General features: G+C 43.6%; 1 protein-coding gene across 4 annotated transcripts in view; it reads right to left on the bottom strand.

The window, feature by feature from the left end:
• NR5A2 (nuclear receptor subfamily 5 group A member 2) overlaps positions 1-13,641 on the bottom strand; it is a 138,568-nt gene that overhangs the window by 56,341 nt on the left and 68,586 nt on the right. For all 4 annotated transcript variants that reach the window (XM_004756231.3, XM_004756233.3, XM_004756236.3 and 1 more), the window contains one exon: positions 6,416-6,535. In XM_004756231.3, the coding sequence (XP_004756288.1) occupies positions 6,416-6,535 (120 nt within the window). The remainder of the gene's footprint in view (positions 1-6,415; positions 6,536-13,641) is intronic.

Here is a 13,641-nt window from a genome sequence, read left to right as displayed (position 1 = left end):
TTATATAGGTGGCTGATTAAAAAGACAAAATGAATGCATGATAGCTGACCTTAGGTTTAAGTAAGAAATTTGGTGTGAATCACCAAATCCTCATTCCAATACTAGGTAGTGGTGCCCTGGGCTGTTCTTTGCAGTGGGATTCTTTTCTATTATTATTATTACTACTATTGTTTTAAAGATTTTATTTATTCATTTGAGAAACATATAGAGACAGAGACTGAGGAAGAGAGAGACAGAGAGAGCACAAGCAGGGGCGTGGTAGACGGAGAGGGGAGAGCAGCAGAGGGAGAGGGAGAAGCAGCCTCCTCACTGAGCAGGGAGCTGGACATGGGGCTTGATCCCAGGATGCCAGGATCATGACCTGAGCTGAAGGCAGACACTGAACCTTCACCCAGGTGCCCTGCAGTCGAATTCTTTCAATTGCTCTAATTCTCAGTGAACTACAAAGGCACTCAATTCTGCAGACATTTATTTAGTGAACATAATATGCTAGGTAACTTGTTAGCCATGGGACTTTTGAAAAAGTTGTGCTATTTTATCCAACTTTTTCCTTTCCCTCTTCAAGCTCCAAGCACCAGTTCCCTGGAAATCCCCTCCATTTAAAACCAGTCTAGTCTTTTTCTTCCTTGTCTATTGTAACAAATTTACCATGAGCTGCATTCAGGAGGAAAATGCCAGAATATTGGAACAAGGAGCAGGTGAGGCCTTGCATTCCTTAGCCTGTCTAGCAGAGATGCTATAAAGCACTGTGTAGACGCCATATGCATGCTCAGGCGGACACAGAATTGCTGCCTGGGTCGCTTGTGTGTGAGGACTACAGTCCTGGTGGTACAGATTGAGATGTATTGAGTATTACTATTTATTAGTCTTAAAATACTCATCATAAACATTTTCATTTGTTCTAGAAGAACTCATCATGGAGCAGCTGAGAAAATTCTGTAAGCAAAGCAGGAAATTGTTTTTTGAATTTTACTTATCTGAGAGAGAGAGAGACCATGCACAAGCAGGGGAGCAGCAGGCAGAGGCAGAGGGAGAAGCAGGCTCCCCAGCGAGGAGCCCCATGCTGTGGGGCTCGATCCCAGGGCCCCTGGATCATGACCTGAACTGAAGGCAGGCACCAAACTGACTGAGCCACCCAGGAGCCCCAAACCTGGAACTTTCTACCGAGTAATGTGGGAGTACCGTATTTCTTCTAGTTGAGGCTGAAAAAGGTGATGGATTTTAGCTAGTTAAAAGTTTAGTTAGTTTAGTTCAAGTTTTATCCAGAAATTCCTTGTCACTGCTCCTCTAACCCTGGGAGGATTTGCAGGTGTCTGTCTCAACCTGTGAAGGAGTTTGGTCAAATACAGTCACTTGAGAAATAAGGCACTTCCTTCTAGACGTGGAATCTGGACAGCTTCACACGCCCATCTGACTCCCTGTGCACTTCCTCCTCTGAACCTTCCTCCCCTCTTATCTGAACCGATGTAGTGCGGCTTACCTGTGAAAGGGCACAGTGCAAAGCCCTCTGCGAGGCTTAGTCATCAGTGTCATTAGACGATAAATTACAACTCTTATCCCCAGCGAGGGCGGGACGCTGTCTAATTCCACCCCCCCCATTTTTGATTTTCCTTCAATTATCAGGTCTTCGTGAATGTTTTTAAATTAAGTGAATCAAGCTGTTTTTCTCCTGTAGGTGAGTGTTAAGCTGTCCATAGGGTTATTTTACACACTTCGTTGGAAGAATGCTGTTTAATTTTTTTTCAACATGATATCAACATCATGACTTGAGGCATCTATCACTGTTTCAAAGTTCACGTTTCTGCACAAATCTGTGGTAGTAGGTCAATGTGTTTTGGTGGCAGAGGAATTGTTTCCTTTAGAAAATTAAGAAAATGCAGCATTTAGGAAGAAAACACAACAAAAGCAGTTGATTTAGAGTGGTAACATTGAGTGACCCTTTTTCTTCTTTCTAGCATTTTCTTAATGCTGAAATAATTTTATAACTTATGTAGATTACATAATAATCACATTAAAATGCTTCTGATGATCTAAATTTATTTTTACAATGTGATGACAATGCCACACCAAGAAATTTATAAGTAAAACAAAGCCATTTATATATTTAGGCTCATAAAGAAGAAATGAGTGTCTTGCTTGGAAGTTTCACAGAAGCTGTCATGCACAGAAATTATACACGAAGACTTTGTAGCATCTGTGAGATATACAGAAAAGCAGTATGGTATGTTGGTTAAGAACACAAACTCTTGGGGTGTGGGGGGTTGGGTGAGCCTGGGGGTGGGTATTATGAGGGCACATATTGCCTGGAGCACTGGTATGGTATGGTGTATGAACAATGAATTCTGGAATTCTGGAACTCTGAAAAGTAAAAAAAAAAAAAAAAAGGAACAAACTCTGGGGCGCCTGGGTGGCTCAGCTGACTGATCGTCAACTTCTGATTTCTGCTCAGATCATAATCTCAGGGACGGGAGATCGAGCCCTGTGTCAGGTTCTATGCTCAGCAGGGAGTCTGCTGGTCCCTCTCCCTCTGCTCCTCCCCTCACTCTTTCTCTGTCTCCTAAATAAATATATAAAATCTTAAAAGAAAAAAAGAAGGGAGAAAAAAAAGAACACAAACTTCGGCACCAGACTGCCTAGATCAGAACATTCTACTGCTTTTATTAGTTGTATTTTGACTTTGCATCAACTACTTCACCTCTCTCTGTCTCAGTTACTCATCTGTAAAATGGGGATGCTCTTAATAATAAGGAGTACTTTCTTCACAGGGCTGTTGACCTCCTATCAGCCTCCTGTTCACACCGTTTTGATACCCTGAAATTTTCATGTCCGTACTTTACAGAACTATTTCTTGTAATTCCTACTGCAATTTTCTGACACAGATTCCCCTACAATCCCCCCTGGATAAGTGAAGAAACTGAAACTTGAATGGTAAGGGGAGTTCCCCAAGATGGTATAGCTAGTAAATTTTGGAACAGGAACTCAAACACCAGTCAGTTCAATTCTCAACTAAACTAATGTGTGTTAACACACACACACACACACACACACACACACACACTCAACATTTTCATACCAGACAGCAAATAGCCATGTACTAGTAATGAAAATATACTCTGCCAGGAGCTTGACTGTTATTAGATCATATACTAAAAAAGGGTTAAGTTCCCTCTTTTTGTTTTCTTCAACTACCTCCATATATTTTCCTTTTAAAATCATGCTAAAAAAAAAAAAAAAGTGTTCACCCTGGGGGTGCCTGGGTGGCTCAGTCTGTTGGGCGTCCAACTCCTGGTTTCAGCTCAGGTCATGATCTTGGGGTCCTGAGATCAAGTCTCATGCTGGGCTCCACGCTCAGCGTGGTCTGCTTGTCCCTCTCCCTCTGCTCCTCTTCCTGCTCGTTTGCTCTTTTATTTATTCAAATAAATAAAATTTTAAAAGAAAAATCATTTCCCCTCCCCTCAGAATATTGCTCTACTCTTATGCTTCCTGTAGTCGTTCCTTTCATCATTATTGTAACAATCGTCCTAAAATTAGCATACCCCAAATGATCTATTATTGTTTTAACAAAAACATCTAGGTTTTCCCACATTTGCCGTCAGGGAGGTATTTACTGTCATAGGAAATTATACATCACATTTTCACCTATCTCTCTGCATCTCAGGGTGGGAAGCAGTACATGCCCACTGCCGTAGAAAGCAACTTCTTAATGCCAGACCAGTACTGGGGTCTCAGCCCCACGACCGGAAATGGGAAGGTGTAAGAAAGTAGAGATGAGATGGTGGGGAAGCGCGCTCTGGGTGTTGAGTCCAAGTTAACTTGTTTTAATTCAGCTCGTAGGTCACGATAGGGCAATTCTACTCTGGACCATCAGCTGATACTTTTCAGGCACCTAACATATTCAGCACTAAACAGGCGCTATATAGATGTAAAAATCTGTCTATGACTCCACATTAAAATATCTTCCTCATGCTGTTGCAAAGGTCACACGCTTTCCAAGGGTCTTCCTTCACAGCACTTCTTTTGCTTTAAGAAATTGCAGGCTGGGGCACCTGGGTGACTATCGGGGTCGGGGGAGGTTAAGCTTTCAACTCTTGACAGAGGCTCAGGTCTTGATCTCAGGGTCAGAAGACCTAGCCTGCTTACGATTCCCTCCCTCCTGCCCCTCCCCCCCAAGAAAGAACTAAAGAAACTGCCAGAGCGTCTCTCTACTTCCTAACTGAATGCTACCCAATCCATGAACCACTTAATAAAGCCAATCAAATCCTTAAGAAAAATATATAAGAAATTGCAGGAAGCCCAGAGATAGATTCAAAATGTTTAGCCTATTCCACAATAGAAAATACAAGGTTTGTTCCATAATTTTCACAAATTAAGAGTATTTGGTTATAATGAATCATTACAAAGGTCTGCATTGATTGGATGCAAAGGGGTAGGGGAGGGCTTTGACAGAAAGGTGACTCACTTCAGGAGGGCAGAGGAGGGAGCTAGAAGACTCTGGGTGGCAGGAAAGGTGAGAGGGGAAGAACTAGCTCTTCGCTAGGGAGTTCGGTATTCGGTTGTGAGGGCAAAACATGAAGCAGCAGTAATTGATACTTAAGATGATAAATACCATCTATTTCTGACTGTTCTTGGTTTTGAAAATCAGAGACAAGAAATGCACTTTCCCTACTTTTTAAATGGTAATTACCTTTACCCAGGGGCAGCACTTAAGGCAGAATGCAATGTGAAATAAGGAGTATTTCTAAAGAGCAAGAATGAAAGTGCTTTGAGAAAGAACAGTACAAACCCATTTGATTTCTGAAACTCAGAAGGAAATGAAATCAAATTAATTTGTGGGCTGAGGTTCCTTCTAATGCAGTTCCTCGTCGGGTAGGGAGGGGAGGGGGAAACGGGGAAGGGGGTAGAGAGAGAGCTGGAGGCCTACCCAGTGAGGAAACTCTAGAAATGGGTACATGTCCTCCAAAACCCTGGGTCCCCGGACAAAAATGTTCAACGCAAATTTAAAAGCCCAGAAAGTCAAGCCCATGAGACTTTATTTGCTCGCCTGGAAGGCTTTTCTCAAGAGATGTACAGAAAGCGGGGACCAGATAGTGATGGAGATGGTTGAATTGATCCAATTTGCAAAAACTCTGAAATAGTGCTTGCCTTTAATTTGATTGGGAAAAGGTGATTTATGAATAATACAGCAAATGGCATGGAGACAGCCTTTCATTTTCAAATAGGCACTGCTGTGGTTTCACAGCACATAAACATTTATGGCTGCATGTAAAAGATCACGGGGCCTGGGCAACGGAGTCCGGAAGCGCTGCGGAACGCTGCAGCGAGGCCTGAATAGGAATGACCCAATGGACTTAGGGAATCAAGGGGTTCCATGCATTTATTTTAATAACACATCAGTTACTGAAGGAAGGCGAAGGACTGGGAGGGACATGCCAAAATCCTATAAAGTTGGACTTAGGTCCATTAAGTACTTTCCGTTCCCCAGATATCGGTGAAGCCAACAACAATCTCTCCTCCTTTGAGTCTTTGCTAAACATCACCTTCTCATTAAAGACCAAACCCAACCACTCGTACTGAACACGGCAATCCTTGGGTCGGGCTACCACGTACCCCCTGGATACGTGTGCATTCTCCTTTGCGTAGCACGTCCTCTTCTTTCTTCTTTTATTCGACAAGCACTTTGACCTCTAATACATCATACGTTTCTCATATACATAAATGTTACATGAAGATTCATTATGGTCAGCTTCTCCCTGCTACAATGTCAAGCGTCATGAGGACAGGGTCTCTAATGCATGCCACTGCCCTCCACTAGTGGCTGGCACGCTGTCGGATGCCCAATAAATATCTGTGGACCCACCGAGTATCTATTCAGAAAGGAGTAGGGATGAACAGCAATTTTTTTTTCATCTTCCTTTGGAATGACGGTAGCTCCTAAAAACTGGAACTCCTGGCCCTTTTCCCTCGCATGCCTTTATGCCAATATTTATGTACGATGTCTGAATCAGTCTCTTCCACCACTATGATGCCAAAACAGTAGGATTCCGCAAGGTATAAGCTTTTTTTTTTTAGTAACTGACAAAACAAGTGTGTAGATGAACGCAGAAATCCGAGGAAAGATGGCTGGGTACTCATCATTAATTCTGATTTAACAGTTGTTTTGAGCCTTCAAAGCACAACTTCCAATCCCAGCAGAGTGAAAGCAGCAGAATGTCTGTGATTATGTTTGCTTTTACAAGTTTAACCGTAATCATCAGTGTAGGAACAGAGTGCACCAAGTCAGCTTTTCTAAATTATTTGCAGCCAATCTTTTCCTTTCAAAGCACCAGAGTGCTTCTGACCTAGTTAAATTCCTGCCATTCTGAACATGCTTAATAAAAAGACATTTTTGGGGGGGGTGGGGGGTCTCTATACTCACTTGTTGCCCAGTAACCAGGAAGATGGATCCTTCCTTTCCGTGTACCACTTGTCGGTAAATGTGGTCGAGAATTAAGAGCTCACTCCAGCAATTCTGAAGCAGCTTCATTTGGTCATCAACCTGTAAAACAGAAAAAAAAAAAAAAATTGACACTGTTAGTCTCTACATTTTTTATTTTCATTTAATTTTCTACCTAAGATAACTCACTATAAGCTTGAGGTCTCCCTCCACCAATGGCCACCATGGTGCAAATGCTCAGAATTTACATCGCTGCTCCTAAAAATCATTATTTTCATCTGGACAAATACTTTTCCACCTATGAATACTTAAGAGTAGTATTTATAATCAATGAGCTGCTAGGAAAAGGCCCTCCATTAGATCGTTCTGTCTAATGCTCACAGAGCTATTAGAGTGTGCTCGTGGGAGGTCCAGGTGCCTCACACTGTCCTCAGCAGACCCCATTAGAATGACCCCAAATAGCCTGTGTTTACGTATCTAGTTTACTACATTGACACAAAGCTAAAATAGTACACTGATAGTAGCAAACTGCCAAACTGAGAAGATTTCTTTAAAAGACAATTAGCATGGGGCACCTGGGTGGCTCAGTGGGTTGAACCTCTGCCTTTGGCTCAGGTCATGATCTCAGGGTCCTGGAATAGAGCCCTGCATTGGGCTCTCTGCTCAGTGGGGAGCCTGCTCTCCCCGCCTCCTCTACCTGCCTCTCTGCCTACTTGTGATCTGTCAAAACAAATTAAAAAAAATAAATAAATAAAAGACAATTAGCATGCCAGCACAAAGGACTTTGGAAGATAGAGACACACTGCCATTATCTGGGATCCGGATTAACTGGAAGTCCAAGTTTGAACAGAACAATGACCAATCATGGTCTTGAGACTCATTTACATTTGCTTTATGATCTGGACGATTTTCCTAGAAACTCTCTGAACTTCGGCTTCTGTGACTGGATAATGAACCAAGAATATTGCCTCCCTCATAGGACTGCCATGTGGATTAAAATGAAAGATGCTGAATCCCAGTGGGCATTTTATTCTTCTTTCATCTCGTCCTCCAGGAGACGGCATTCTTCAGTGACAAAACCGTTCTTATTTCACGTACAGTTCACAGACCCACCTACGGTCTGCAGTCAAATGCTCTACCACTGAGGTATACCCTCTCTCCCACCTACGGTCTGAATGCGAAGACCATACTGATCCACTGCAATGGCTACCTGTAACAGCAGGATCTTCCTTTTGTAATATCTACCAGCCAAAGATCCAATTTTTCAGAATGTGGTGGCCATATTTAGACTATACACTATGTATTTATAAAAGTAACACCTGACATCGATTATGTTCCGTAGTAGTTTTGGAGAGGTTTTGTGTATTGCTTTGGATTTAGCTGATAGAATATGCCTTTGAAGCTACCCAAACTGGTATCATTATATTCAATTTAGAGATGAGAAAATAGGGCTCAGAGAGGTCAAGTGATATTCCTAAAAAATTTTCTTTCTCTCTGTCAAGCTCTAGGCTGTCTCCAAATTACATCAGAGGGTGCTAGAATCTTCTAACTGAAGATAATTTGACTTACTTTTAACAAATTCATTTTTAAGTAGCCATTCAAAGGAACTGCAGATAGCTGGCTGATTCTTAGGAAGTTTCCACTCACACATTCATTAGTACTGATGTGAGCTTGTGATGAACTTGATTGGCATGAGTCTAGGATACAGCGAACACAGTCAAGGGCGCACTGAACCCAAGGTACAGAGACGGACTGAAGACTCAGTTCTATACTTTCCAGCGTTGAAAGCTTAGTCAAACTACTTAATTCTCTAAGACTTACTTTCTCACCTAAAAATATAGGAGATTCTTTTTGTGAGGATGAAATAAGACACAAATGAAGAAATGACAGACAGAGAGCTCACACCTGATGGACCTCACTGATTCTGTGGAGGAGAAAAGCAGCAGCACTGCAACTACACAAAACTACAATCAGGCTCTGGTCAGGGAAACCTATCCCCAAGCATCCCCACCACAAGTATGTGGAACCACTTAGTCTGTTCTGACCAAAAGAATTTCATTCCTGGGTGCCTGGGTGGCTCGGCTGGGTAAGGGGCCGACTCTTGGTTTTTGCTCAGGTTGTCATCTCATGTGTTGTGGGATCAAACCCTGAGTCAGGCTCTGCGCTCAGTGGGACTCTGCTCGAAGATTCTCTCCCTCTTCTCCCTCACCCCCGCTCCTACTCTCTGTCTCTGTAAAATAAATGAAGGGCCCCTGGGTGGCTCTGATGAAGTCTCTGCCTTCGGCTCAGGTCATGATCCCAGGGTCCTGGGGCTGAGGCCAGTGATGGGCTCTCTGCTCAGCAGGGAGTCTGCTTCTCCTCCTCCCTCTGCTTCTACCCCATGCTCCTGCTCTCTACGTCTCTCAAGTAAGTAAATAAATAAAATCTTCCTTTAAAATAAGAAAATAAATGAATAAATCTTAAAAAAATAAAAAGAACTTCCTTCATCCTAGTGAATAAGTATTTTTAAGAGCTGATTATTTGGCAGGTTATGAGTACCAGACCTGGGATATAATGGTGAGCAGGACAAACGCAGTGCCCACCTTGTGAAATGAGTCTCAGGGTGGATAATATCCACGCAAACATGACGCCGTGATTTAGTGACAGGAGGAGGTCACATTCTTCTCTACCGGAGAATCTCCACAGTGTTGTGTGCTATGACAAGTCAGCTTCTGGGCGGCAGTTGATGCAGACCCCTCCCTAACTGTTCTTCACAAACTATTGTCACAAGGATCTGTGGCCAAATGTCCCAGAACTATACATGTTGTAGCATCCAGGGGACATTCCAGGAACTGTCTCTCCAGATGCTTCTGGGGATTTCAAAACATACTATGCTCTCCTGGGTTTTGTTATACTCTCATTTCAACAAAATCATACTCAGCATCTTATTTCAAATTTATCAGTCTATGATGACAATTTGGTTCCATCCACGGTATGTTTTATGGTTTTGGGGACTGTGTGGTGTGTGTATGTGAGAGACAGCGAGAGAGCTATGAAGCTTTAGTTATTTATCACTCTTTTCAGGGGAACCTAAAATACTCCCCCCTGAGATTGTCTCCCCAGAAACAACTGTTACACATGTTAATGTTGCACATAATTTCAAAATGGGTGGGGGAACAGAGATCCCTCAAAGTGCATATATTGCTCCCATTTTTAAAAGAGCCAAGGGATTATCTGCTGGCCACACAGAAAGAGAGAAAAGGGAGTGAAGATGAAAAGAAGCAGAAGTTTGGGAACTTTCTCTTTTTAAGGGCTTTTTCTTCTTCGTCTGCAGATGATGGTCCCTTACTTTCATATGTAACAGGACAGAAATACTAGAGTCAAGAGTTCTCTAGCATCAAACCCTGTTCCAACTGTAAAACAACCTGACTTCTCCAGGCTTTCTTTTCTTTTGGGATATTGAAGACACACTTCCAGGTGTATCATGTTCAGAAAAAGAATGAGGTGTATCGTTTTCAGATCTTATGCCTAACTCTGTGTGTGTGTGCGTGTGTGTGTATGTGAGAGAGAGAGCGCGCACGCCAGCCAATGGCCAAGGAAGAAATGAAAGTTTTGCTCTGATGCATCCTCTGTAAGTTTCTTACTAAGGGGCTGGATATTTTTTCATCCCCACTTCCGGCCACTGCTGCCTACCTCCAGAGGCAGTAAGAAATCAGGCTTTTAAAACCTGGGATTTCCTGGTTCCTCTGCTGTTTCAGAAATTACAAGAACAGGTGAACATGTCTATTTCCCATAATCAGCACTTCGCTTTTGCTTTTCTTTTTTGTACTGTTCAAGTCAGCATGTCTTCCTTTGTGTCTAACATAGGATCTTCGCTCTGCCTGTTTTCCCCAAGTACCGTAACTGCTTGTTCATCTGTCCGCCCTCCTTGAGGATAGGGGCAAAACCTGCGGCTGGAGCTCCCACGGTGCCCCCCACAGCACCCAGCCAAAAAAAAAAAAAAAAAAAAAAAAGATGCATTTTATAAATGCTTGTTCAGAGAAAAAACAAAATGACTGAATTAGCTTCTGCAAGGTTTCTGCTTGGCACCTACGTATCTTTGGTACCTAGCCCACAAGATAAGCTTGCTTGCTTGTCCTTCCGTGTTTGTGGAATAAACAACCAACTTTACCCCACACTAAACACCCGGAGAATCTGCCTCAGACCCTTCCCACATGCGCTGGCAGGTCTGGACCCACGGCTGCCCCTTCGTAAGGACTTCTTGACCGATTGTAATTTTAACACTCCTCCTGAGCCATTGATTTCCTTGTTTTAACACTCTCTGAGGGGGCTTCCCATGCCAACATTCCATTTCATTATTTTCCATAATTGATTATGTAGTATTTCATGTTATCTGGAAATTGGTGAGTATGCAGCTTCACGATGCTTCGGGTGACAGAGTTTGTATGCAGCTCTGTGAATATAAGCACGGGGTAAATTTGATGACCAACATGATCCTTATCTCTAGATAAGAAAACTTGCCAATTTTGAAGGTATTTTTCCTTTGGAAAACAGTTATAGGTGAATTGGGGGGTGGCGAAGAGGGGAAAAATAATCCACTGCTTCTGAGTCAATTCTCCAGGTACCAATACTGTCAATAAACAACTTAGGGTGGCATCTGGGGAGCCCAGAAGGGGGACTGAATGAGTGTAGTAACTCCCATTATATATCAAAACCTCTGGCTAGTTAGCCTACCACCTCTTATAATCCTGTTATCAGCTGCAATAAAAGGACAGACTTATCTCAGAAACCGAGTTACTCATCACAGAAACAATTTACATGGACTTACCGATGAGTGTGTAAAGGAGTACAAGACACACATTGTTCATGAACCACACTTCCCACACCCCAGAATGTTCATCATTAGAGACACATGCTTTCTCATAAGAACAGTGAATTAGGGCACATGATGAGAGTAAGAAAAATGTGTAGAACCTCCTCAAGCCTGCCCTTAACTGATCAGAGCCTTTTTGGTGTCCCCTCCCCTTTAGCTTTTAAGAGTCTGGCAACCACGCCGTGATTTCACTTTCCCTCTGGCAGGCGGATGTGACAGTTGACATCACGGATCATTGTGGTTACACTTTAAGATAGTTATTTTAAGGAACACATTCTGCTGACATGGACTGGTAACTTACAAGTGGACAGGAGCCCATTTCTTCCTTCTGATCCTTCAGTCTGGGTGTTCTAGGCCTCCTTAGAAACTTGGTGGAGGGAGAACGGAAGTGACTAGGACTCAGTCCCTCCCTTGGAGGAACTCACAGTCCAGGGAGAGGAGACAGAAATCTGCCGCTGTAATTCCCCGTGCAGCAGAAGCTGGAGACCACTCTAGCCGGCTTCACCTCCCGGGGGGCCATGGAAGCTTCTGAGAAGACGGTACTTAAATGCAGAACTCAACCTTGTAGGATCACTCACGGAACTCAGTAGCTCCTATGAGAACTCTTGGGACCAAGTATTTTAAAACTGATGTGAGGATTCTTCACAATCATGACAAATAAAGTCCACCTTTTCTCCCCCACCCCCGACACTTTCTAGCAAAAAGAAAAAAAAAAAAAAAAACCCATGAAATGGACGTCCATTTTTTTGAGGCTTCCTTTTGGGACCAAGGTGGCATTTATAAAGAGGTCTTCAGAAGCAGGGAGAGAAAAATCAAAATCAAGACAAATCAAAATCAACTTTACACATCTGAGTGAGAACCTGCTCTGGGCAAGGCGGACACCCGATGACTCTAATCCTGTACTGTTTTTGTAAAGAACGCTGCTGATCCCTGCGGCCGCTGTCATAAAGTGCTACAAAGTCCAAGAAAAAAAATGATTTCACATTAACAACGATTAAACAAGCACTAAAAACAATACTGTACAAGAGAAATAACAGCCAGTAAAACTCCCCTGTCAATTGTGGCAATGGCCCAGAGATTTATGACCAGGGGTTCTTACCTGGTCGGAGGTACTGAAGGCCAGGGAACTGAACTCGTCTGGCCCTGCTCTGTTTCTCTAGATGGGCAACACAAGATTGTTCCCCCCCCCACCCCCCGCAACCTAACTCCTCAGGTGACGGACGCTGGAGGCAGAGGGCATTCACTGTAGGCTATCTGCCCCTTGTTTCCAAATGTGTATGTATGTATGACTGTGTATACACTGTCTGCTGATCCTTTAGCCTGGGGAGGCCTGGGGTGGCCACAGAAAGAGGAATTAGATTGAGGTCAATCAACAGCTACCATACAGCTGATATCCTTAATCTCCAGGAACTGGGGTCACCTACGTCCTGCCCCACTTCCACATCACTGGTGGTGAGCCAAAGAGTGGAGTGTGGTTATGAATTGAGTGAGATCGCTGTCAGCACAGGGAGAGGACAGAAAATACAGAACATTCAACACTGAATCCAGAGTCACTCAGCAGGACAGCCAGAGGCCCCAAACCGAGGAACCTCAAAGGCAACCACTATGTAACCCAGGATCCAGCACCAGCCACTCACAGTCATGATGAGTCGCCAGGAACAGGCTCAACAAATCTGCTAGTTAAGAAGTCGGAGAACGGTGTGGTTTGGATTAGAGGTCTTCTACCAAAAAATGTTTTAATTTCTTGGGATACCTGGGTGGCTCCATTGGTTAAGCATCTGCATTTGCCTCAGGTCATGATCCCATGTCCTGGGATCGAGTCCCATGCTGGACTCTCTGCTCAGCAAGGAGTCTGCTTCTTCCTTTCACTCATTCCCTCACACTCTCTTGGTCTCAAATAAATAAAATCTTTAAAAGGGGGGGGGGAGATAGATTGAAAGAGAGCATGAGCCACGGGAAGGCAGAAGAGGAGGGACCAGCAGACTCCCTACTGAGCAGGGAGAAACCTGGATACGGGGCTCCATCCCAGGACTCTGGGAGCATGACCTGAGCTGAAGGCAGATACTTAACTGAGCCACCCTTGGAGCCCACATGTAGTAATATTTTATACAAAGGTGTGCTAGTGGGTGCCTGGGTGGCTCAGTGGGTTAGGCCGCTGTCATGATCTTGGGGTCCTGGGATCGAGTCCCGCATCGGGCTCTCTGCTCAGCGGGGGGCCTGCTTCCCTCTCTCTCTCTCTGCCTGCCTCTCTGTCTACTGTGATCTCTCTCTCTGTCAAATAAATAAATAAAATCTTTAAAAAAAAAAAAAAAGGTGTGCTAGTATCAATGTGAGTCTTTTTTCATTTATATAAATG

The sequence above is a fragment of the Mustela putorius genome, unplaced genomic scaffold (assembly GCF_011764305.1).
Source record: "Mustela putorius furo isolate JIRA1106 unplaced genomic scaffold, ASM1176430v1.1 tig00000508_pilon_pilon_pilon, whole genome shotgun sequence".
Taxonomy (NCBI): domain Eukaryota; kingdom Metazoa; phylum Chordata; class Mammalia; order Carnivora; family Mustelidae; genus Mustela; species Mustela putorius.
This window is presented reverse-complemented; position numbering and strand designations above follow the sequence as displayed.